This window comes from Carlito syrichta, unplaced genomic scaffold (genome assembly GCF_000164805.1).
Source record: "Carlito syrichta isolate Samal-C Ts95f unplaced genomic scaffold, Tarsius_syrichta-2.0.1 Scaffold303182, whole genome shotgun sequence".
Classification (NCBI taxonomy): domain Eukaryota; kingdom Metazoa; phylum Chordata; class Mammalia; order Primates; family Tarsiidae; genus Carlito; species Carlito syrichta.
The window spans coordinates 1-23,192 of NW_007247278.1; the positions used below are offsets into that span (position 1 = coordinate 1).

General features: G+C 39.5%; 1 protein-coding gene across 1 annotated transcript in view; it reads right to left on the reverse strand.

The window, feature by feature from the left end:
- Window positions 1-7,426: 7,426 nt before the first annotated feature.
- Window positions 7,427-23,192, reverse strand: part of DDX46 (DEAD-box helicase 46) — a 65,276-nt gene continuing 49,510 nt past the window's right edge. The window contains exons 16-21 of the mRNA XM_021712317.1: window positions 16,351-16,544; window positions 11,756-11,893; window positions 11,273-11,422; window positions 9,099-9,272; window positions 7,919-8,137; window positions 7,427-7,597 (exon numbers count right to left, since the gene is read on the reverse strand). Of these exons, the coding sequence (XP_021567992.1) occupies window positions 7,427-7,597; window positions 7,919-8,137; window positions 9,099-9,272; window positions 11,273-11,422; window positions 11,756-11,893; window positions 16,351-16,544 (1,046 nt within the window). The remainder of the gene's footprint in view (window positions 7,598-7,918; window positions 8,138-9,098; window positions 9,273-11,272; window positions 11,423-11,755; window positions 11,894-16,350; window positions 16,545-23,192) is intronic.

Consider the following 23,192-nt stretch of genomic DNA (forward strand, 5'->3'; position numbering starts at 1 on the left):
ACTCACCTCAGCCTCCCAAAGGCGCGGGATTACAGGCTGAGCCACTGAGCCCAGCTGAGTGCTACATTTTTATCATCCTGTGTAAAAGACACAAAACACAAATGTGGAAAATAATTTTTAAGAAATGAGAAATGGGCTGGGTATGGTGGCTCATGCCTGTAATTCCAGCACTTTGGGAGGCAGAAGCAAGAGGACTGCCTGAGCCTACAGGTTCGAGACCAGCCTGGGCAACTTAGAGAGACCTCGCCTCTAAAATAAATTTTAAAATGGTGGTATCTGCCTGTAGTTCCAGCTACTTGGAAGGCTGAGGCAGAAGAATCACCTGAGCCCAGCAGGTCGAGGCTGTGGTGGTTGTGAGCATGCCACTGTACTATAGCCCGGTTGACAGAGTGAGACTGACTCAAAAAAAAAAAAAAAAAAAGAAATGAGAAATGTTTCCCCCTTATTAGAAATGAATAGTCTTTCTGACCCAAGAAAAAGAGAGACAAATAGGGAAGGAAGGAAAGGTAGGTAGAAACAGTTTAACAATCAGAAGGAAAGGATTTAAGGACATGGCATCATATCTATGTCCTACACCCTCACCAGCCACCAACCACAACATTCTACATCTGAGTGGGGAAGGTGGGTGCTGGAAAGGAGGAGAGGTGTAAAAGGTGAGGGGAAGGGCAGAATCAAGAACCAAGTCAGATTGAAAATTACAACAAAAAGGAAATTTGGGAGGAAAATACGTTGCTTGGCATGAGTTGGTATGAAGCTTGTTGTTGATATTTTTGTGCTATTTTAAAAGGAAAATGACACTCACACCTAGATCCAAGTAGAAGAACAATTTTCCTACTTTAGTTAGAGCCCAATCATTTGAACCACCAAAATTCTGACTTATATAACTTCTTTAGGTAATAGGTTGCATATGTTTATAAGCAACCATGAAAAAGGGGCACTTCCTTTCATTGGTCCTAAAACAACTCTGACTGCTTTTTAAAGGATTCCCACTAGTAAAAAACAGAAGGTCACACAACAGGCTATATAAATTATACAGGCTGACTAAGCACGTAAGTCCTTTCTATTCTCCTTCCCTCTGCCTAGTGGGAGGCCTGGAACTGCTGAGCAAGCAGAGCCTCCAAGGAGTTAGCCAGGCAGTGGGGTCTCTCCAATTACAGAACTAGAAACAGATGACACTAGGCTCCTCCTACCCTCGTAACACCTGTTTTCATACTGTTAGTGTGTAGCTGAGTTTGGTTGGAGTTATAAAAACTAAATGATTCTTTAAAAAGTCTAATTATCTCTGAAAATTCTAAAAGCTTTAGATTATTTAAATTGCCAATCCCAGCTCTTATTCAGCATCATTATGTCTCTAGAATATATATATATATTTTTGAGATAGAGTCTCACTCTGTCACTCAGACTGGAGTGCATCAGCACAGTAATGGCTACTGCACCCTCGACCTGCTAGGTTCAGGTAATCTTTCTGCCTCAGTCTTCCAAGTAGCTGAAACTACAGACTGGTGCCACCACATTCAGCTAACTTAGAATATTCTTAAGATTTGAGATTTGTTTTTTTCGAAGTTGCCTTTTTAACTGGAGAAACAAAAACTTATTTAGATTATAAAAGTTATATGTTATTTCTGAAGTGTTAAGTTGACAGTGGGGAGAAGTGACCAGAACCATTTGAAATGGAAGAAAATATAAGCAGAAGCTGTAGAGGGTATACAGTGACTATTTCAGTTCATGTCATGTGTTCTAAGAAAAGTTATATGTAAATTGAACTTTGATATGCTAATTATACTATGCTAAAGAACTACCTTTAACTTAGTACCTTTTTCTTTTTTTTTTTTTGAGTTGAAGTCTCACTCTGTCCGCCAGACTGGAGTGCGGTGGCCGCTCCCGGCCACCGCAGCCTCCACCTGCTGGGTTCCGGCGATCCTTCTGCCTCAGTCTTCTGAGTAGCAGAACTACAGGCGCGCGCTACCACATCCGGCTAATTTTTGATTTTTATTGTTGAGATGAGGTCTTGCCAAGTTGCCCAGGCGGGTCTCGAACCCGCGGGCTCAGGCAATCCACTCACCTCAACCTCCCAAGGGCGCGTGGTTACAGGCTGAGCCACCGAGCCCGGCTTAGTACCTTTTTCAAAGCAAATAATCATGTCTCTAATTTACTTCTTTATAAGGCAAATAATTACTATATTGGCTTTAAGTGATACCTATGGTATTCAAGCAGAAGATACAAGGTTGACTCCATGTATACCAAAAGTTCTATCATCAGATTCCTCTGTATATCATCATGTCTCCATCCTATATAGCCTAATGAACATGGTAGTAAAAACCTGTCTAGTTCCAAGTGCAGAAATATGTCAGTTTAGTTTTCTCTGCTTGAAGACCCACGTGTCAGCAGCTCTCATTTTACTATGTAAAAGGAACAGTGACACATGAGTTACAAACATGCCAAGTCACTGGCAGACTATAAGTCTTTCAGGATACATGAAAGAATGCTATTTTTCTTTTTTTTTGAGTCAGAGTCTCACTTTGTTGCCCAGGCTGGAGTGCAGTGGCACACTCACAGCCACCACAGCCTTGATCTGCAGGACTCAGACAATCTTCCTAAACTACAGGCGCACGCTACCATGCCCAGTTTATTTTTTGATTTATTGTAGAGACAAGGTTTCACCAAGTTGCCCAGGCAATCCTCTCACCTTGGCCTCCCAAAGTGTTGCAATGACAGGTTTGAGCCACCACACCTAGCCAAGAATGCTATTTTAAAACCTGACTCGAAATAGATATTAAGTCACTCTCTCATAGTCACAACATGAACAAAAAAATCTAGTGTGCTTAGTTCTGGACCCATATCCTTTGTACATCATTAAAAAATAAGGCTGGGCTTGGTGGCTCAGCCTGTAATCCCAGCACTGTAGGAGGCCGAAGCGAGTGGACTGCCTGAGCCCGTAGGTTCGAGACCCACCCACTTGGTGAGACCTCATCTCTACAATAAATCAAAGATTAGCTGGGTGTGGTAGTGCATGCCTGTAGTTTCAGCTACTTGGAAGGCTGAGGTGGAAGGATCGCCGGCCAGAACCCAGCAGGTCGAGGCTATAGTGGCTGGGAGCATGCCACTGCACTCCAGCCTGGGCAACACAGTAAGACTCCAACTCAAAGAAAAAAAAAAACATATTAAAGTATGGGCATCGGTGGCACCTGCCTATAATCCCAGCTACTCGGGAGGCTGACTGAGATGAGGACCATTTGAGCACAGGATCGCTTGAGCCCAGGAATCTGAGTTTATAGTGGGCTATAATTGTATCATCTTACCACTGCACTTCAGCCTGGATGACAAAGTGAGAAAAAAAGGCATGAAACTTACTATACATCAATGGTAGAGTGTCATAAACATGGAGCAAAAATGGCAGAGCAGGCCGGGCATGGTGGCTCATGCTTGTAATCCCAGCACTTTGGGAGGCTGAGGTTGGAAGATCACTTGCGCCCAGGAGTTTGAGACCAGCCTGAGCAACATAGTAAGATCTCATCTCTTAAAACAAAAGCAAAAAACAGTAGAGCAAGAAACTGCAAAAGCCTTTTCCTCCAAAGAAGGAGGGAATAAACTTGCAAACCTGTCAAAATCAACTTTATTTGAGCCCTGGAAACTAATCAAAAGTTTACAGCAACCAGGCAAACACTTACTCAAGGAAAAAAAAACCCAGCTTTATCTCAGTAAGAGAGCATTTCAGTGTTTTAACTTAACCTGACACCATCCTCCTCCAATAGCCACCAAATCCCCACTCACAGACTTGATTAGCCCATATTCCCAGTACCAAAATAAACCCTATTCTCAAAAAAATGTGATTGTCTTGACTTGTCTGGTGGCTCCCTGAAAGATCAGCTCAAAGGGCTTGACTTTATTTCACTTAACTTATAATTCTCTCAGTGCTGAAGCAGCTACTAAGAAGTTGAGGGAGGCATTTGTAAAATGCAAATGCATTAGATACTACCTCTTGGCACAAAGAATAATAGCGGAGGCAAAAGACAAACCAAAAGCTTGGTGGGAGAGGTTGGGGAATATGAAATGCTTTGGAGAATAAAAGCTTTGTAAAGCTCTGACTCATTCACAGGAATCTACAAGGCCACGTTATGTGCCAAGGGCTGGGCACATGCTCAAAAAAGACCCAAAAAGGCCCTAAGCTGTCACCTCTGGCTGACCTTTAGACTCTGTGCAAGCAGAAAGCAAAAGCTATGGCAGAGTTGGAAACTGCCTGGCTGAGAGTTGAAGGCTTGCCCCAATACACACCTGCAAAGATCAGAAGCTTTTTTTCCCTCGCCCGGCATTCAAGGAAATGCTGTCACATCACTAGCTGACTTCAGTAGCCACACATGACAAAGAATACAGACTATACAAAAGTAATTCAGAAAAGCCACTAAACAAACAATTACAACAAGCAGCAGCAACAAACAATGGGGAGTAGGGAGAATCTGATTTCCAGTTACCACACTACGATATTCAAAATGTCAAGTTTTCAACATAAAATTAAGAAGCATGCAAAAAAAGCAAAAAAGTATAGCCCAGTCACACACAAAAAAGAAATTGATCAAAACTATCACTGAGTAAACCCAGATGTTGGACTTATTAGACAAAGATTTCAAATCAACTAATTTAAATATGCTCAAAGAGCTAAAGAAAGTCATGGGGGGGAGACTAAAGGAAACCAAGAAAATGATGTTTAACTAAATAGAGAATGTATAAATAGACAGAAATAGGGGAACCCAATAGAAATTCTGGAGTTGAATAGCACAATGACTAAAACGAACAATTAATTAGAGGTGATCAACAGCAGATTTGAGCAGGCAGAAGAAAGAATCACCAAACTTAACGGTAAGTCAACTGAGATCAAGTTGAGAAGGCAGAAATAAAAAGTAAAGAAGAAAATCGAATAGAGCCTAAGAGACCAGTGGGACATCATCAAATGTACCAACAGAGTACTATGGGAGTTTCAAAAGTGAGAAGGAGCAGAAAGAATATTTGAAGATAAAATAAAAATTCCCAAATCTGATGAAAAACATAAATATACACATCCAGGCTAGTCTCGAAACCCTGGGCTCAGGCAATCCTCTAGCCTCTGCCTCCAAAGTGCTAGAATTATGGGCATAAGCCATGGGGCTCAACTACATGTTCAAAAATCTCAACAACCACATAAAACCCCACACAGAATATATAAACACAGCGATCCACACAGAAACACACTATAATCAAACCATCAAAAGACAAGAGAAAATACTAGAAAAGTAATTTCTCACCTACAAGGGGTCCTCAATGAGAATGACAACAGATATCTTATCAGAGACCATGGAAAGAAGCCAGAAGGCAGTGGGATAACATTCAAAGTATTGAAAGAAAAAAAACTGTCAACCAGGAATTTTATATCTAAAAACTATTCTTCAATGACAGCAGAAAACAGTATCTTTAAAGGCAAAATTAAGACATTCTCAGATAAACAGTAACTAAGAGTTTCTAACTAGTATATCTGTACCACAGGAAATATTAAAGGGAATCCTTCACAATGAAGTGAAAAGACACTAGACAATTATTTGAATCCATATGAGGAAATAAAGAACAATGATTAGGATTATTTCCTATATGATTTAAAAGACAACTACTAGAAACAATAGTTATATCTATGTTGAAGTGTACAAAATTTATAAAATGTACTGTCACTGTGAAAACAACAACAAAAAAGTGAAGTGACAGAAAACAGGAGCAAAACTTCTGTATACTATTACAACTAAGTCAGTATTAATGGAGCTACATTCTTATAAATTAAAATGTTCATTGTAATTCACTGGGTAACCACTAAGAAAATATCTAAAAATTATATAATAAAAGAAATGAGCGCAAATAAAAATGGCACACAAGAAAATACTGTTCTCATAAAAAAGACGGCCGTAACTGAGATCTTTTATAATGCAGGCATTCACAGCTATACATTTCTCTGTGAGCACCACTTCCACTGCATCCCATACATCCTGCAAATGACTAAAAGCCACTGGCTTGTACATTTTAAATGGTTCAAATGATAAATCTTATGTTATGTAAATTTTGCCTCAATATTAGTATCTCAAAATTAGTAGTCACTAATACCTAAAATAGACATTATTTCATTCATTAAGTCCTAAGTAGCTTAAAGATTGCTGACAGATTTTAAATCCACTTCTACAGGGGGATAGTCAAGTCAAAAAGTAAGAGCCAGACTGGCAATACTGAGCCCTGTAATGACAAAAATGCTACAGTGCCAGGAAAATGAAGCCAGCACAAGTGGTTCCATTATCTAAAAGTCTAGTACTCTCTGTCTTGCTTCTATTATACATGAAGTTAAAAATCACTTTAAAAAGTCAATTACAAGCCAGGTTCAGTGGGTCACACCTGTAATACCAGCACTTTGGGAGGTGGAGGCAAGAGGACTGTCTGAGCAAGACCAGCCTGGAAAACTGTGAGCAAGACCAGCCTGGGAAACTTGGTGAGACTTGTCTCTACAATAAGAATTAAAAAAAAAATAGCCAGGCATAGTGGCACAAGCCTGTGGGTCTAGCTACTTGGAAGGCTAAGGAGGAAGGATTGCCTAAGTCCAGCAGGTTGAGGCTGCAGTAGTTGTGAATGTGCCACTGTATTCCAGCCTGGGGGACAGAATGAGACCCCCAACTCAAAACAAACAAACAAACAAACAATAATGCATTGCTTATATTAAGCAGGGTATAATATTAATTGTCCATTTGATATTTTGTTAAAGGTATAAATAAACTTTCATGGGTATAATTTCAGAGGCAATTATTTGCTTAGATAAACATTCATTAAATAGACTAATACAGTTGATTTACTTTCTAAATCTACACTTAGGCCACAACATTCCATTTACTAGGAGAATAAACAGGTCAGTCCTTAAAATGCATGCTTTCTTTTAAAGTGATTTTCAGATCTGAATTGTCAAAATTGCAATAATCCCACAAACACATCATCATCTATGTATGTGTACTAAATTTCTTCTAAACAAAGAAGAAACTATTTGTTTAAGTGTTCCTTCTTTTCTTTTCTTTTTTTTTTTTTTGAGTTAAGAGTCTCATTCTGTCTCCCAGGCTGGAGTGCAGTGGCACACTCACGGAAACCCCAGCATCAACCTGCTGGACTCCAGTAATTCTTCCGCCTCAGCCTTTCAAGTAGCTGGAACTATAGGCAAGCGCTACCACGTCTGGTAATTTTTAAATTTTTTATTGTAGAGACAAGGTCTCGCCAAGTTGTCTAGACTGGTCTTGAACCTATGAACTCATGTAACCCACTTGCCCTGGTATCCCAAAGTGCTGGGATTACAGGCTGAGTCACTGAGCCTGGCTAGTGTTGCTTATTTTCAATCATCTCATATCAATCATATCTTATATCAACCTTAATCCAAATCAAGCTAGAAACAGAACCAACAGTACATACTTTCAATGGCCAAGTAAATTTTCCGCTCTCCTTCCTTAGGTTCTTTGCCAGGAGGGAAGTATGTTCCTCTGATAGTAATTGCAGCTTCAGAGTATTCACTGATTCTTTGCAAAGCTTCCTTAGAGGTAACTTTCCACCTAGCAGTCTAAAAGAAAGGGAGGGGAAAAACACCACTTCATAACAAGATAAAAAAATGTTGGTGTGCTGATAATGAATAGGTTGGCTAATATAGTTTGGGTCAATATTAAAATCATCATTAATGCATGCCTACATTATAAGTTCATTTAAATCCTAACGTACCTTAAATATATTCATAAAAAACAAATATCTACTGTCGTCTTCTCCATTTAAGTAAAAAGTGAAATAGATATTAATATGTTCATCAGTTTTAAAATGAGATTTTTGTTCCTAAAGAAGCAAAAATCTCTACTTCACAAATTTAAAAAGTTTTAAACCTGTTACTTACCTGTGGAAAGTCATTGATCTCTAATTCTTCCTCATATCTCTTAAAAGATTCATTCTGTCCACCATCCTGTCTTTCTTCTTCTTGTTTCTCTAAAGGCACATAATTGAGCTTGGCATTGATCTTTTCAGCAAGTTGCTCTGCAATCGTTTTGGCAGACACAGTGGGAGCCAAAATAGTGCCACCTCTAAGAATTGCATTGGTGGCCTGTTGCATCACATCCTGCAGTTAAAGAAGACTACAGTCAAATCTCAAGTGAGTGCAAGGATAACACTAGGGATCCCACTACAAATTATTCTCTGAAAAGCTGCTAACTCTGTCTGTATGTATGTTTAATAATAAATAAGAATTTTTCTAATGCACAGTTCCACGCATATGTGGAATTTAGCAATATATATTTATAACTAATAATTTAATGTGTCTCTTGTTGATGAGAAAGCAGAACATTTTACTTTCTATTAAATATTCTACTAGGTCATAGATATTTACTTGATAACTAGCTAACTCTTGTTATCAGATAAAGTAAATCTTTCCAAAATCATTTACTTTGTGACTCCAAGAAGTTTTCTCTGAATTAAAATACCGTACCACTGCCATCACCGATCGCTTCTTCCCCCATGACCCAACCCAACATTCAATACATTATAGTGACTTACTCAAAATCTTCAAAATAGTGTTGAAATTAACAAAGTATTATTTAGAAATGCTAAAAAAACTTACTTAACAAGAAACCAACAAAAAAGCTTCCCAAAAAAGATGCTGTGTAAGATATTTAAAAGTCACATTTCTCCACTGTTTAAACCCATGTTAGTTTCAGTCATGTAACTGGTGTTTATATATCCAGGGAATTCTGTGCCCAATAACCCACCCAATAAAGTAGATCAAGAAATTAAAACAGGATTATTTAAAGATTTGGTAAGATCAATCAGAATACTATTCTATCAACCTTTCTATGACTAACATGTCGAACAGGAATTCCAGAGTAGCATAAAGCCCTCAGTTAACCACACTAGAGAAAGTATCCACATACAATTATCAAATAACTCAGTATTTAGAATGTTAAATTCTTACAAACTCAATGTCTAGAAGAACTTGTTTACTTGGCTCAGCATAATTCCTGAAAAGTATTTAAAATTAACTTATTGAAAGTATTGACTGAGACTTGGAACAAATTACATAATACCTGAGACTCAATGCCCAAATTCTTCTGAGCATTGATTCTAAGAGCCAAGCGCTTAGCAATTTCTAATTTCTCAGCATTTCCTGCGGTTGGAGCAGGAACACTTGATGTTCCAGGAGCAGCCATATCCTTAACTCTCTTCTTTGAATTAAACATGCTTTCAATTTGCTCATCAATCTAGAACAAGGAACAAGGGATTAATAAAAAACTTGATTAGAAATAGCAAATTAGGTTTATCTGCAGAAACAAATAAGGCATGTTTCCACCAAAAGGCTAGAATCAGACAGTTATATTTATATAAATTCAACTACACAGATCAATATTAAAATACATCACCTATTTGTTAAGGGTAGCATATTTCACTACAAAAATCTGCTGCCTGTGGTGGAAAAAAATGGAAAACAGAGGTACAATGCTGCCTATCTGTTGTCTATGGTGGAAAAAAAAATGGGGGGGGGAATCTGTTGTGTATAGTGGAAAAAAAAAGTAAAATAGAGATAAAATGCTGCATGAACCACTTAATGAGACTCCTAAGAAGTCTAGAAAATACATCCTAGTTCAATAAGTAAGGAAACGCGTTGCCAAAACAGAACAGCCAATATGATGCAGCTGAGTTGCCCTAGGGCTCAGGCTGTAAGACGTGGTGGATAAAAGGAAAAGGTTGGTTTCCCCTCAAGGTAAAAGCAATCATGAAAGACTGGTTCCACCGGTGCAGTGGCTCCTGTCTGTAATCCCAGCACATCAGGAGGTGAAGGTGAGAGGATTACCTGAGCTCAGGGTTCAAGACTAGCTTGAGTAACATGGGAAGAGCTCGTCTCTACAATAAATCAAAAAATTCAGTTGGGCATGGTGGCATATACCACCAGCTACTTGAAAGGCTGAGGCGGAAGGATTACCTGAGTCCAGCAGATCGAGGCTGTGGTGGCTGTGAGCATACCACTGCACTTCAGGCCTGGGCAACAGTGAGACTTTAATTCAATTAAAAAAAAAAAAAAAAAAAAAGACTAATTCTCTGGGAGTCACACGAGTCCTACTGATATTTGCATTTCTTTCTAAAAACGCCTTTTGCCCAAAACAATAACTACTGATGCTGACTAAAGAGATTAAAAAACACCTTTCATAAATTCAGGTTAGATCAATAAGGATTTGTCTCCTAAAAAACTTCATCAGAGAAGTTGGAAAATTAATTTAGGTTAATTTAGAAAGCCCAATAAAAACAGTCAACTTAGCTTCTTTTTAAAGCATTATCTCTTGAGGAGTTTTAGTTATCAACTAGTTAACTCAACATTTAGGTGGGGAGGAAACACATCAATAAGGGTATCTGCTCTCAAACCAGGCAAAGTGGGGACCAAGGAAGGCCCAAAGTTTACCTGTATGATGACCACTTGTATACCTAATCCCAAATTGTACCCCATATTTTAAAAATGAATTTTTAAAAAAAACTATTTAAAATTAAACAGGATGATGATAATGAAATCTAAACAAATACATAAAATCAGAAATGAGTAATGTGTACAATGGTAATTGATAGAGCTAACTTTACCATCAACTTTATTCACTTAAGTAACATTCATATTTTTAATAACAACTATGTATTACTTTAATAACCAAAAAAAACAACATATTTCATCATGAGATTTAAAAATTGTTAAAAGTACAGTAGTTCTCTCTTAACCACAGGTGATGTGCTCTAAGACCTCTAGCAGATGCCTGAAAACAGGAATGGTATCACACCCTATATAGAATGTTTCTCCCTATACATACATACCTACAATAAAAGTGCAATTTATAAATTAGGCAGCTGGGCACGGTGGCTCATGCCTGTAATCCTAGCACTTTGGAAGGCTGAGGTGAGAGGATTGCTTTAGTCCAGGGATTTGAGACCAGCCTGGGCAACTTGGTGAGAACTCGTCTCTACAATGAATCAAAAAATTAGCTGGGTGTGGTGGCACTAGCCTGTGGTTCCAGATACTTAGAAGGCTGAGGTAGAAGGATCACCTGAGCCCAGCAGGTCGAGGCTGCGGTGGCTGGCTGTGAGCATGCCACTGCACTCTAGCCTGGGAGACAGAGTGAGACCACCAACTCAAAAAACAAAACAAAACAAGCATAAGGCAAGACCTCAGTGCAAAAGGAATAATCACTTCAAGTGGCAAAAGTGACAGAACGATAATACATACGTCAACTGCAGCATCCTCATCATCTGAATCTTGCAAACCAAGAGCCGCTTTTTGTAACTTCTTCCTCTCATTAGCCAAAGCTTGTTCTGTTTCATCAAACTTGAATCCTTTACCAGAGAACCCACTACTCTTTTTAATTATTTTCCCCTCCTTAAACAAACAACAAAAAAAAGTTAATCTCATAGTAAAAACTTGTTTAGGAATTGATAGTAATTAAATAATTTTCAAGGTGCTAATGTAACAAAAACTTTATCAAGCATGTAAGAAAAAAAGGAACAGCTCTACACAGACATCACAGAATTTTAAGTTCAAGTCACAGATAGGATTCTGTTGTCACTCCTTTATCCCTCTCTAAAGAGATAAATGAAAATAGTCCTATGAAAATTTGCAAGTCTTTAAAAAAATTTTTCCAAATATTAAATAATCAAAGTTTAAAACACGTTAATGATTTGTATAATATTAGCATGAGTTAAAAAAACTCACAGCTTTCTGTTGATCTTTGAAATCACTCCAAAGTTTCTCTAGATCAGGAGGCACTGCAGTTCCTGACAATTCAAGAGCTTTAATTATGTCACCAGCATAGCGAGCTTGATCTTCTGTGATAAAAGTATAGGCATAACCCTAAAGAATGGTGGAAAAGTGGAATTATTAGAAACGAACAAGATAACTCCTAGTTAGGTTATGGGGATGATAAAAACTAAACCACCTAGTAAATCCTCTTGAGACTGACATGATTACTAAATTATTTTATTTTATTTTTATTTTTAGTTGGAGTCTCACTCTGTCGCCCAGGCTGGAGTGCAGAGGCAGACTCCCAGCCACCATAGCTTTGACCTGCTGGGCTCAGGCAATCCTTTTGCCTCAGCCTTCCAAGTAGCCGAAACTACTGGTGTGTGCTACTATGTCCAGCTAATTTTTTTGATTTGTTGTAGAGATGAGGTCTCACCATGTTGCCCAGGCTGGTCTCAAACCCGCGGGGCTCAGGCAATCCTCTCGCTTCAGCCTCCCAAAGTGCTGGGATTATAGGCTTGAGGCACCACTCCCGACCACTAAAGAATTTTAAAAGCCACAAGAGTCTTACTCAATTTTTTAGTGGTTGAAAGTGAAATATCCAAGTTCAATATCTAAAAATAAGATAAGCACAACTAAACACCTTCTAATTTCTTTAGGTATAAGTAGAAATAATTGTACTTTTACACAAATGCGAAGTACATTGCCATACCTATTAATTTTCTTTACTATTTTTCTTTTTTGCTTGCATTCCCTTCTTCTGCTATCTACTATATGACCATTACCCATAGTAGGGTCCGAGGATGTAGTTTTTCATATTTTTCTTTAAGATCAATAAAATATATCACAACATATGGATATATATGGATACATGTATGTGTGTATATGCTTGTTTATATACACAAATAAGTTGTTTTAAAATATTTATTTTAGTCATTGTTTTTCAAGATTAAGATCAGTTACATCACTCCTTGGGACTCTCTAAAGCCCATGGTTTCACATGCCCCCAGCAGCTTTTTGGTTCATGCAAGAAAAGACTGGTGCTGGAAGTAGAAGAGTTGCAAACCGTACCTGGATTGCTATCTTCGCAAAACACTGACCCTAATAGTGAACTCTTATAAATTTTAAAACATGGTTTAAGGTTTTATTTGAAGAATATCTGAAGAGCCAACACATCTGATCCATGGTCTGCTTTTGTATTGCTCATGAGCTAAAAATATTTACATTTTTATAAACACACACACATATATACAGAGAAGAGTATGTGACAAAGACTGTATATGACCCCAAAAAGCTATAATTTCTTGTACCTGGCCCTTTAAAAAAAGAGTTTCCCAACTTCTCAGAATACTCATGTTAACAGAATAAATGCTATCACTACTTATTAGCTGTGTAACTTTGGGCCAGCATCTTAACTTCAATGTGCCTCAATTTTTCTCATCTACAAAAGACAGTTATATTATCTACCTCAAAGGTAAGTTCTGAGGATGAAATGAGATGATATATGTAAAGCACTTAGAACAGCACCTGACAGATAATAAGTATGCCATAAATGTAAGCTATTACTACTAATATATTATTACTTCATTATGCAATGTCTAGGATTGGAAAGTAAAATATATCATCATTGGTGTCTCCAACCACAGAATATTCTGCTGCCTTCAAAAAGAATAAGTTAGGTCAGCTGCAGTGGCTCATGCCTGTAATCCCAACACTTTGGGAGACCCAGATGGGAGAATAGCTTGAGGCCAGGAGTTTGAGACCAGCCTGAGCAACATAGCAAGACCATCCCTCCACAAAAAAATTTAAGTTAAAAATGGAATGAGTAGGCTGGGCTCGGTGGTTCAGCCTGTAATCCCAGCACTTTGGAGGCCAAGGCGAGTAGACTGCCTGAGCCCACAGGTTCGAATCCCAACTGGCTAACTTGGCGAGACCTTGTCTCTATCATAAATTAAAAAAAAAATTATCCAGGTATGGTAACATGCGCCTGTAGTTCTGGTTATTTGGAAGGCTGAGGTGGAAGGATCGCCGGAGCCCAGCAGGTCGAGGCTATGGTGGCCGGGAGCATGCCACTGCACTAGAGTCTGGGTGAAGGAGTGAGACTACAACTCAAAAAAAAAAGAATGAGTTAAGCCTATATAATTATCAGAATACAACTGAGTTGGCTGAGCACAGTACCTCTTGCCTATAATCACAGCACTTTGAGAGGCTGAGGCAGGATTGTTTGAGCCTAGGCACTTGAGACCAGCCTAGGCAACATGGCAAGACCCTGCCTCTACAAAAAAAAAACTGTAATTAAAAATAAATTCTAAGCCGGGCTCGGTGGCTCAGCCTGTAATCCCGCATCTTTGGGAGGCTGAGGTGAGTGGATTGCCTCAGCCCATGGGTTCGAGACCCACCTGGGCAAGCGAGACCTCATCTCTACAATAAATCAAAAAATCAGCCAGGCATGGTAGCGTATGCCTGTAGTTCCGGCTACTTGGAAGCCTGAGGCGGAAAGATCACTGGAGCCCAGCAGGTCGAGGCTGTGGTGGCTGGGAGCGGCCACTGCACTCCAGTCTGGGCGACAGAGTGAGACTCCAACTCAAAAAAATAAAAAAATGAACAAATTGTAAAAATGAATGAGTTAAATCTATATCATTACCAGCAGACAAGTGAGTTGGCTGGATGCAGTGGTTCACACCTATAATTCCAGAACTTTGGGAAGCCAAGATGGGGGGATTGTTCGAGCCCAGCAGTTTGAGACCAGCCTGGACAACATAGTGAGAACTTGTCATTACAAAAAAAAAAAAAAAAAAAAATCACAAAAATTGGCTAGGTGTGGTGGTACGTGCTTGTAATCCCAGCTACTTGGGAGCCTGAGGCAGAAGGATCACCTGAGATAAATTACATAAGCTGTGATCGTGCCATTGCACTCCAGTCTGGGCAACAGAGTAAGACTTCAGCTCAAAAAAAAGTAAATAACAGAATACAAGTGAATTATGGAAGCAAGTAATGTATATAAGTACTTGTGACATAGGAGAAGATGTGGACTAGGGGGATTTGGTAGGAGTAAAGATGAGTGTATTTCATGATCCCATGTTTTTTTTTGGTTTTTTTTGAGTTGGAGTCTCACTCTGTCGCCGACTGGAGTGCAGTGGCGGCTCTCGGCCACCGCAGCCTCGACCCGCTGGACTCCGGCGATCCTTCCGCCTCAGCCTTCCAAGTAGCCGGAATTACAGGCATGCGCTACCACGCCCGGCTGATGTTTTGATTTTTTGTGGAGATAAGGTCTCGCTGCCCAGGCGGGTCTCGAACCCACTGGCTCAAACAATCCACTCACCTCAGCCTCCCAAAGGCGCGGGATTACAGGCTGAGCCACCGAGCCTGGCTGTTCCCATGTTTTTAAAAAACAGCAATGAAAGATTCTGAAGTATATACACTTATGTAAATACGGAGGGTGCCAAAAAAATGTATGCACATTTTAAGACAAAAACCCGTATATAAAAATTGTAATATTTAATATATACCAATTATAAAAGATGAATACAAGTCACGTTTGACTCCTAAAATTACAAGAGGTACTCAAAGTGGTCACCATCAACATTCAGACACTTCTGATTACAGCAAACTAAAAGTAATACATAGATAACACCGGGCACGATGGCTCATGCCTATAATCTCAGCACTTTGGGAGGTGGAGGCGAGAGGATTCCCTGAACCTAGGGGTTCAAGACCAGCCTGGGCAATTTTGCAAGACCTTGAAATCTGAGGCAGAAGGACAGTCTAAGGTAGATGGATTGCCTGAGCCCTGCATAACGAGGCTGCAGTGGTGTGAGTGTGCCACTACACTCCAGCCTGGGCGGCAGAGTGAAACTCCTACTCAAAAAAAAAAAAAAAAAAAACATAGATAACATCTCTTAAAAAAATGTGTAAACATTTTTTGTGCACCCTCGTATGTACATAAATGAACTTGACTTACAATAATTTGACTTGATTTTACAACTTCATAATGGCATGAAAGCAATACTCATTCCGTAGAAACCGTTCTTCTAGTACCCACACAACCTTTCAGGTTTTCACTTTCAGTATAGTATTTGATAAATTACATGGGCTATTCAGTACTTTATTACAAAATAGGTATAGTGTGAGATGATTATTTCCAACTGTAGACTAATGTAAGTGTTCTGAGCATGCTGAAGGAAGTAGGTTAGGTGTAATAAATGCATTTTTAACTTATAATGGATTTGACAGACATAAACTTATTATAAGTCAAGGAGCATCTGTATAGAAACTCTTAGTCATGGGGAGAAAACCTAAAAGAAAACACAAACTATATCTGTTTGTGCTGCCTACAGAGAGCAGGTAGGAATCTGATAATTTTAACAATACATGGTATGTACATATATATAATAAACATCAACCATTCTCCTTACTCTGATTAAGACTTTTCAAAACCATGGGACATGAAATACAATCATCTTTACTCCTACCAATTCCCCACATTCCACATCTTCTCCTACTTAAAATACTAAAGAAACATCTACATTTTAATATAACGAAAATCAATTATAAAGATTTTTTTTCACCTTATTGCCTGCTCTTCCAGTCCGTCCTGCTCTGTGCACATAATCTTCATAATGGTTGGGGCAGCTATAATTTACTACAAGAATCAGATGTTTCACATCTAGACCTCGGGCAGCAACAGAAGTGGCCACAAGTAGTTTGCAGGTCCCATTCTTAAAGTCATTTATGATGCTATCCCTGTCATATTGATCAATGCCTGCAAGTAAATTAAAGGGAACAACTATAAAACAACATGCTCAAATCAAATTTTGCATTTATTCAAAGACATAATCTAAACTCAGAGAAAAGAACATATTCACACATGCAACACTTACAATATAAAAAATAAAAGACTAAGATTAAAGATTACTGACATTAATTTGTTCACAAATCTTTCAACCCTGCCCTTGTTTTGCCTCACTTCTAGAACATAAGGCTTATATTTGCAGAGGCCCAATGATAGAATAACTAACCTAAACCTGTTTGGGAGACAAAGGGAGAAAAGGTAGAAACATTCAGCTTATATTGACAGGAGTCAAACCTTTATTCTATTTCTGTAAGTTATTTAGAGTCTTGCTACTGAGTTATATATAAGGACCAGATCAACATCACCTGGGGACTTGTGAGAAATATCAGATCCAACTCCAACCTCATGAGTCAGAATCTACTATTTTTTGTTTTTTGAGTCAGAGTCTCACTATGTTGCCCAGACTGGAGTGTGGTGGCATGCTCACGGCCACCGCAGCCTCGACCTACAGGGTTCAGGCGATCCTTCTGCCCCGGCCTTCCAAGTAGCTAGAAATACAGGCATGTGTTACCACGCCTGGCTACAAATACTTTTTTTATTTAATTTTTTTATTTTTTAAGTTAGAGTCTCACTCCGTCACCCAGGCTGGAGTGCAGTGGCATGCTCACAGCCACCCCAGCGTCGACCTGCTGGGCTCTGGCAATCCTTCTGCCTCAGCCTTCCAAGCCGAAACTACAGGTGAGCGCTACACCACCTAACTAATTTTTTATTTATTGTAGAGACAAGGTCTCGCCAAGTTGTCTGGGCTGGTCTCAAATCCGCGGGCTCAGACAATCCATTCGCCTCAGTCTCCCAAAGTGCTGGGATTATAGGCTAAGCCACTGAGTCCGGCCCAAAGACATTTTTTAAATGATTGTAATGGATACCTAAAAATCTAATCAGAGAAACAAGAAAATATTAGAGAACCCATGGGAAATTTTAGCACTAAAAAGATACAATAACTGAATTCAAAACGTCACTAGATGGGCTAAACAGATAAGAAGAGATGACAAGAAAAATTGAAGACAGTAAAAGAAATTATCCAACATGAATTACAGATGAGAATAAAAGGTTTAAAAAGACTGAACAAGCCAGGCTCGGTGGCTCAGCCTGTAATCCCGCGCCTTTGGGAGGCTGAGGTGAGTGAATTGCCTGAGCCCGCGGGTTCGAGACCCGCCTGGGCAGCGAGACCTCATCTCTACAATAAATCACAAAATCAGCTGGGCGTGGTAGCACATGCCTGTAATTCCAGCTACTTGGAAGGCTGAGGCAGAAGGATCGCCGGAGCCCAGCAGGTCGAGGCTGCGGTGGCCGGGAGCGGCCACTGCACTCCAGTCTGGGCGACAGAGTGAGACTCCAACTCAAAAAATAAAAAATAAAAAAATAAAAAAACTGAACAAAGGCAACCCCCTCGGGTCTCCTCCCACTGTGGGAGCTTTTCTGTCCTCTCAATAAATCCTGCTTTAAAAAAAAAGAGACTGAACAAAACATTAGTAATATGTGAAATAGTATCAAAGTCAAGCATAACCATAATTGGTATCCCAAAAGAGAGGACACAATAAGGCAAGGAAAACAAAATTGAAGAAATAACAACCAAGAACTTCCCAAATTAGGTATAAGACATAAATTTATACATTCTAGAAGTTAAATGAACCGCAAGCAGAGGAAACACAAAGAAAACCATCCGTATATACACTTACCATATGACTCAGCAATCCCATTTTAGTTATCTATTCTAAATTAATAAAAGCTTGCATTCACACAAAAACCCTTACTCAAATGTTAGACAGCTCTAATCATAGCTGTAAAAAACTAGCAATAAGCCAGGCTCGGTGGCTCAGCCTGTAATCCCGTGCCTTTGAGAGGCTGAGGTGAGTGGATTGCCTGAGCGCGTGGGTTTGAGACCCGGCTGCGCGGCGAGACCTCATCTCTACAATAAATCAAAAAATCAGCCGGGCGTGGTAGTGCATGCCTGTAATTCCGGCTACTCAGAAGGCTGAGGCGGAAGGATCGCCGGAGCCCAGCAGGTCGAGGCTGCGGTGGCCGGGAGCGGCCACTGCACTCCAGTCTGGGCAACAGAGTGAGACTCCAACTCAAAAGAACAAACAAAGAAACAAAAAAACTAGCAATAACCAAAATGTCTTTAAACAAATACACAGTTGTGTGTCCATTTAATGAATGCTATTCAGCAATTTAAAAAAAACTGCAACTTAGATGAATCTCAGTCATTAATGCAGAGTAAAAAAAGCCAATGACCAAAAAATTACATATTATATGATTCCATTTAGAAACATTCTTATAAGAAAATGCCAGTGGTTGCCAGGGTATAGGAATAAGTAGTACACCCTTATAATTACCTTTATAGGGACAGGATGACTCTTTTTCAGGGGGACAATGTGATAAATAGTCAAAACAGCCCATGGTGTCCAACAGAAAAAATAAACAAATTGAGGTATATTCATAACCTGGAATAGTATCCAGCAATAAAAAATCCTATGATGAAAGAAACTTTACCTATGTAACAGTGTACAAAGTATATTTCAGTTTACTTGAAACTTTAAAAGTGTAAAACTAATCTATTTTGGAAAAAAAAATGTTCTGTTGTTGAGTAGAAGTTTCACTCTATCGCCCAGGCAGGAGTACAGTAGCATGATCATAGCTCACCGCTACCTCGAAATCCTGGGCTCGGTGATCTTTCCACCTCAGTCTCCCAAGTAGCTGGGACACACCACCATGACCGGCTAATATACTGATTTTGTTTTTGTAAAGTAAAAAAAATATTTATATATGTTGCATAGGCTGGTCTTGAACTCCTAGACTCAAATAAATATGTATAGGGGCAAGCCCTTCAGGTCCCCTCCCACTGTGGTAGCTTTTCTATCCTCTCAATAAATCGTGCTTTCTAATAAATAAATAAATGAGTAAGTAAGTAAGCTGGTCTTGAATTCCTAGAATCAAGCAATCCTCTTGCCTTGGTCTCCTAGAGTGCTGGGATTACAGGCATGAGTCACAGTGCCTGGCAGAAAAAAAATTTTTTAAAGGAGTTGCCTCTGGAAGTAAGGGCAGGAATTAACTGAGGGAAATTTGGGAGGTTGTATCTTTTTTTTTTAATGAAGGGGTCTCACTAGTCTCTCTATAGTTCTCAGGCTGGTCTCAAGCAACCCTCCCACCTCAGCTTCCCCATAGGTGAGACTACAGGTATGTGTACTGCACCTACATTGAGGTCATATCCTGATAAGTTTGGGTTTAACACCTTCCATGCATTTGTGAAAATTCATCAAATGGTACACTTAAGATCTGTATATTTCACTATAGTTATTTATAGTTCTTTTATTTAAAAAAAAAACAAATTTTGCTGCAGTCCCAGTTACTCAAGAGGCTGAAACGGGAGAACTACTTGATTGCAGGAGTTCAAGACTAGTCAGGGCAATATAGTAACACCTTATTTTAGAAAACAACTAAACACAAACAAACTAAAACAAACTAAAACACACTAAACAAAACACTAAACTAAAACACACTTTGAACTAATGTTAATGATACATATATTGTAGTGAAATGTGCTGATACTGCAACTTACTTTAAAATGCATCAAAAAACTAAGAAACACTGATGCATAGGTAGGATAGATGGATAAAGATGTGATAAACAAACAGTCGTCCCTAAGATGACAGGTTCAAGGACCCCAGGCAGACACCAAAATCCTAGGATGCTCAAGTACCTTATATAAAGGACAGTATTTGAATATAACCTACACATACACTGCTGTATACTTTCAGTCGTTTCTAGATTACTTCTAATACCTAATATAATTGCTATGTAAATAGTTACTATAGTGTATTTTCTTCATTTGTGTTATTTTTGTGCTATATTATTATTTTTATTGTTTTATTTCCAATATTTTCAATCCCTGGCTAGTTGAATCTCCTAATGCAGAACCCACAGACACCAATGGCCAACTATGTAACAAAATCTTTTCAAAAAATTTTTTTTGAGTCAGAGTCTCATTCTGTCACTCAGGCTAGAGTACAGCGACATGGTCACAGCAACTGCAGCCTTGACCTGCTGGGTTCAGGCGATCCTTTTGCCTCAGCCTTCCCAGTAGCTGGAACTTTTAAATTTTACTGTAGAGACAAGGTCTCACCAAGTTGCCCGGGCTGGTCTCAAATCCCTGGACTCAGGTAATCCTCTGACCTCCACCTCCCAAAGTGCTGGGATTACAGGTATGAGCCACTGTACCCAGCTAAACAATCTTAACTGCAAAATCTAGTGATGAATAAAAGGGTGTTTACTATATAATTCTATCAGATTATCTATGTTTGAAAATTCTGTAATAAAAGAGAGGGAAAAAAAGACATATGCATAGATGTATGGAAAACAGTCTTTTTTTCCTCTGGAAGTTGTCCTATCCGGAAGTGATAACTACAGAGCCTTTTTGCTGCTGTGAGGATAGCTGGCTAATAACTAAACTAACATTCTCAAAATGGCAGTAAAGAAACTACAATTTGGTGATACTGAGTCACTGAATGAGGCAATCCTGGAGCCACTTTGCCATGGGATTTCATGTTGAGTGAAATTTTTAAAATTTCCTTGTGACTAAAGGCAGAATTCATACTTTTGTTAATAGTAGTGCATATCAAAGACCTCAATGAAACATTCTGCCCTCTAAAAAAGGTCTCTGTTCTCACATACCATAATTACCAGAAAGCAGAAATTATTAAACTGCTTTCCTAATTGAAGCATTAATTACCATATTCAATGAATTGTGTTTTGGGGTTTTTTTCCTGAGTCAGAGTCTCACTCTGTCGCCCAGGCTAGAGTGCAGTGGCACGCTCATGGTCACCGCAGCCTCAACCTGCTGAACTCAGGCGATCATCTAAGTCTTCCAAGTAGCTGGAACTACGGGCACACACCAACATGCCCGGCTAATTTTTTTTTTTAATTGTAGAGATGAGGTGTCGCCAAGTTGTCCAGGCTGGTCTTGAACCCCTGAGCTCAGGCAGTCTTCTCGCCTCAGCATCCCAAAGTGTTGGGATTACAGGCATAAGCCACCTCACATGGCAAATATATGTGTATTAAATAAATTTTTGAATTATGTGATTTGGTGCAAAAGTAAAGAAGTTGATAAATAACAAAACTGAAATTTCAGCCATGGTTTAATTAAAATACTTTCAGATCTTGTCTTCATTTATTAACACACTGCAAAGGGAATGCAGGCAAAAATAAAAAAATATAGTATGAAGAACAACATGCTTCCTATGTGTGTAATCATAAACCACAGTTACATGGTCTTTTGTGTTCTGACAAATCTTTCTAACAAAAAGTCAAGCAACTGCAGAATGTTCTGATTGTCGTACTTAGAAAATATTCTCAGTTAAGAGGACCAGGCTTGGGCAGAACACAAAACATTCTCCTATCTCCTGCCACCTACCCTTTCCCACTAGACCTGAGCAACTACAAAAAGCTCTGTAGAAGGGAGAGTACTCAGTATAGTGTCTCTGAGTTTTCTTCTCACTACACAGAATAATAAGCAGAAACAGGTAGCTGTTAAATCATTAAATGCTAGGTTCTGCCAATTAGACTAACTGCTTCTTTATGAAGATCAATCCTTTTTTTTTTTTTTGAGTTGTAATCTCACTCTGTTGCCCAGACTGGAGTGCAGTGGCCGCTATCGGCCACCACAGCCTCAACCCGCTGGGCTCTGGCGATCCTTCCGCCTCAGCATCCCGAGTAGCTGGAACTACAGGCACGCTACCACGCCCGGCTCATTTTGATTTATTGTAGAGATGAGGTCTCGCCAAGTTGCCCAGGCGGGTCTCGAACCCGCGGACTCAGGCAATCTACTCACCTCAGCCTCCCAAAGGCGCGGGATTACAGGCTGAGACACGGAGCCCGGCTAAAGATCAATCTTAAAATAACGGAAATACCCGTCTTTATCCTTACAAATGTACATGTTCAGTACATATTCAGTATTTTCTCTCTTATTTGGTCACATTCCAGAGTTATCCGTATCACACAGTTATAACAACACTAGCAGGAGAACGGACTTCATGTTTTGCAGTTTATATCTCTTTCTTCTAAAGAGGTGGGAAAAAAAAGGTGGCTCAAGCCTGTAAACCCAGTATTTTGGGAGGCTGAGGCAAGAAGACTGCCTGAGCTCAGGTGTTCGAGACCAGCCTGGGCAACGTGGCAAGAGCTCATCTCTACAATAAATAAAAAAATTAGCTGGGTGTGGTAGCACGCACCTGTAGTTCCGGCTACTTGGAAGGCCGAGGCGGAAGGATCACCTGAGCCCAGCAGGTAGAGGCTGCAGTGGTTGTGAGCATGCCACTGCATTCCAGCCTGGGCAACAAAGTGAGACTCCAACTCAAAAAAAAAATGTGTGGATTTCAGACACCTACACTTCTCACTACTAATGCCAGTACACACACACACACACACACACACACACACACACACACACACACACAAAGTGAGACTCCAACTCAAAAAAAAAATGTGTGGATTTCAGACACCTACACTTCTCACTACTAATGCCAGTACACACACACACACACACACACACACACACACACACAC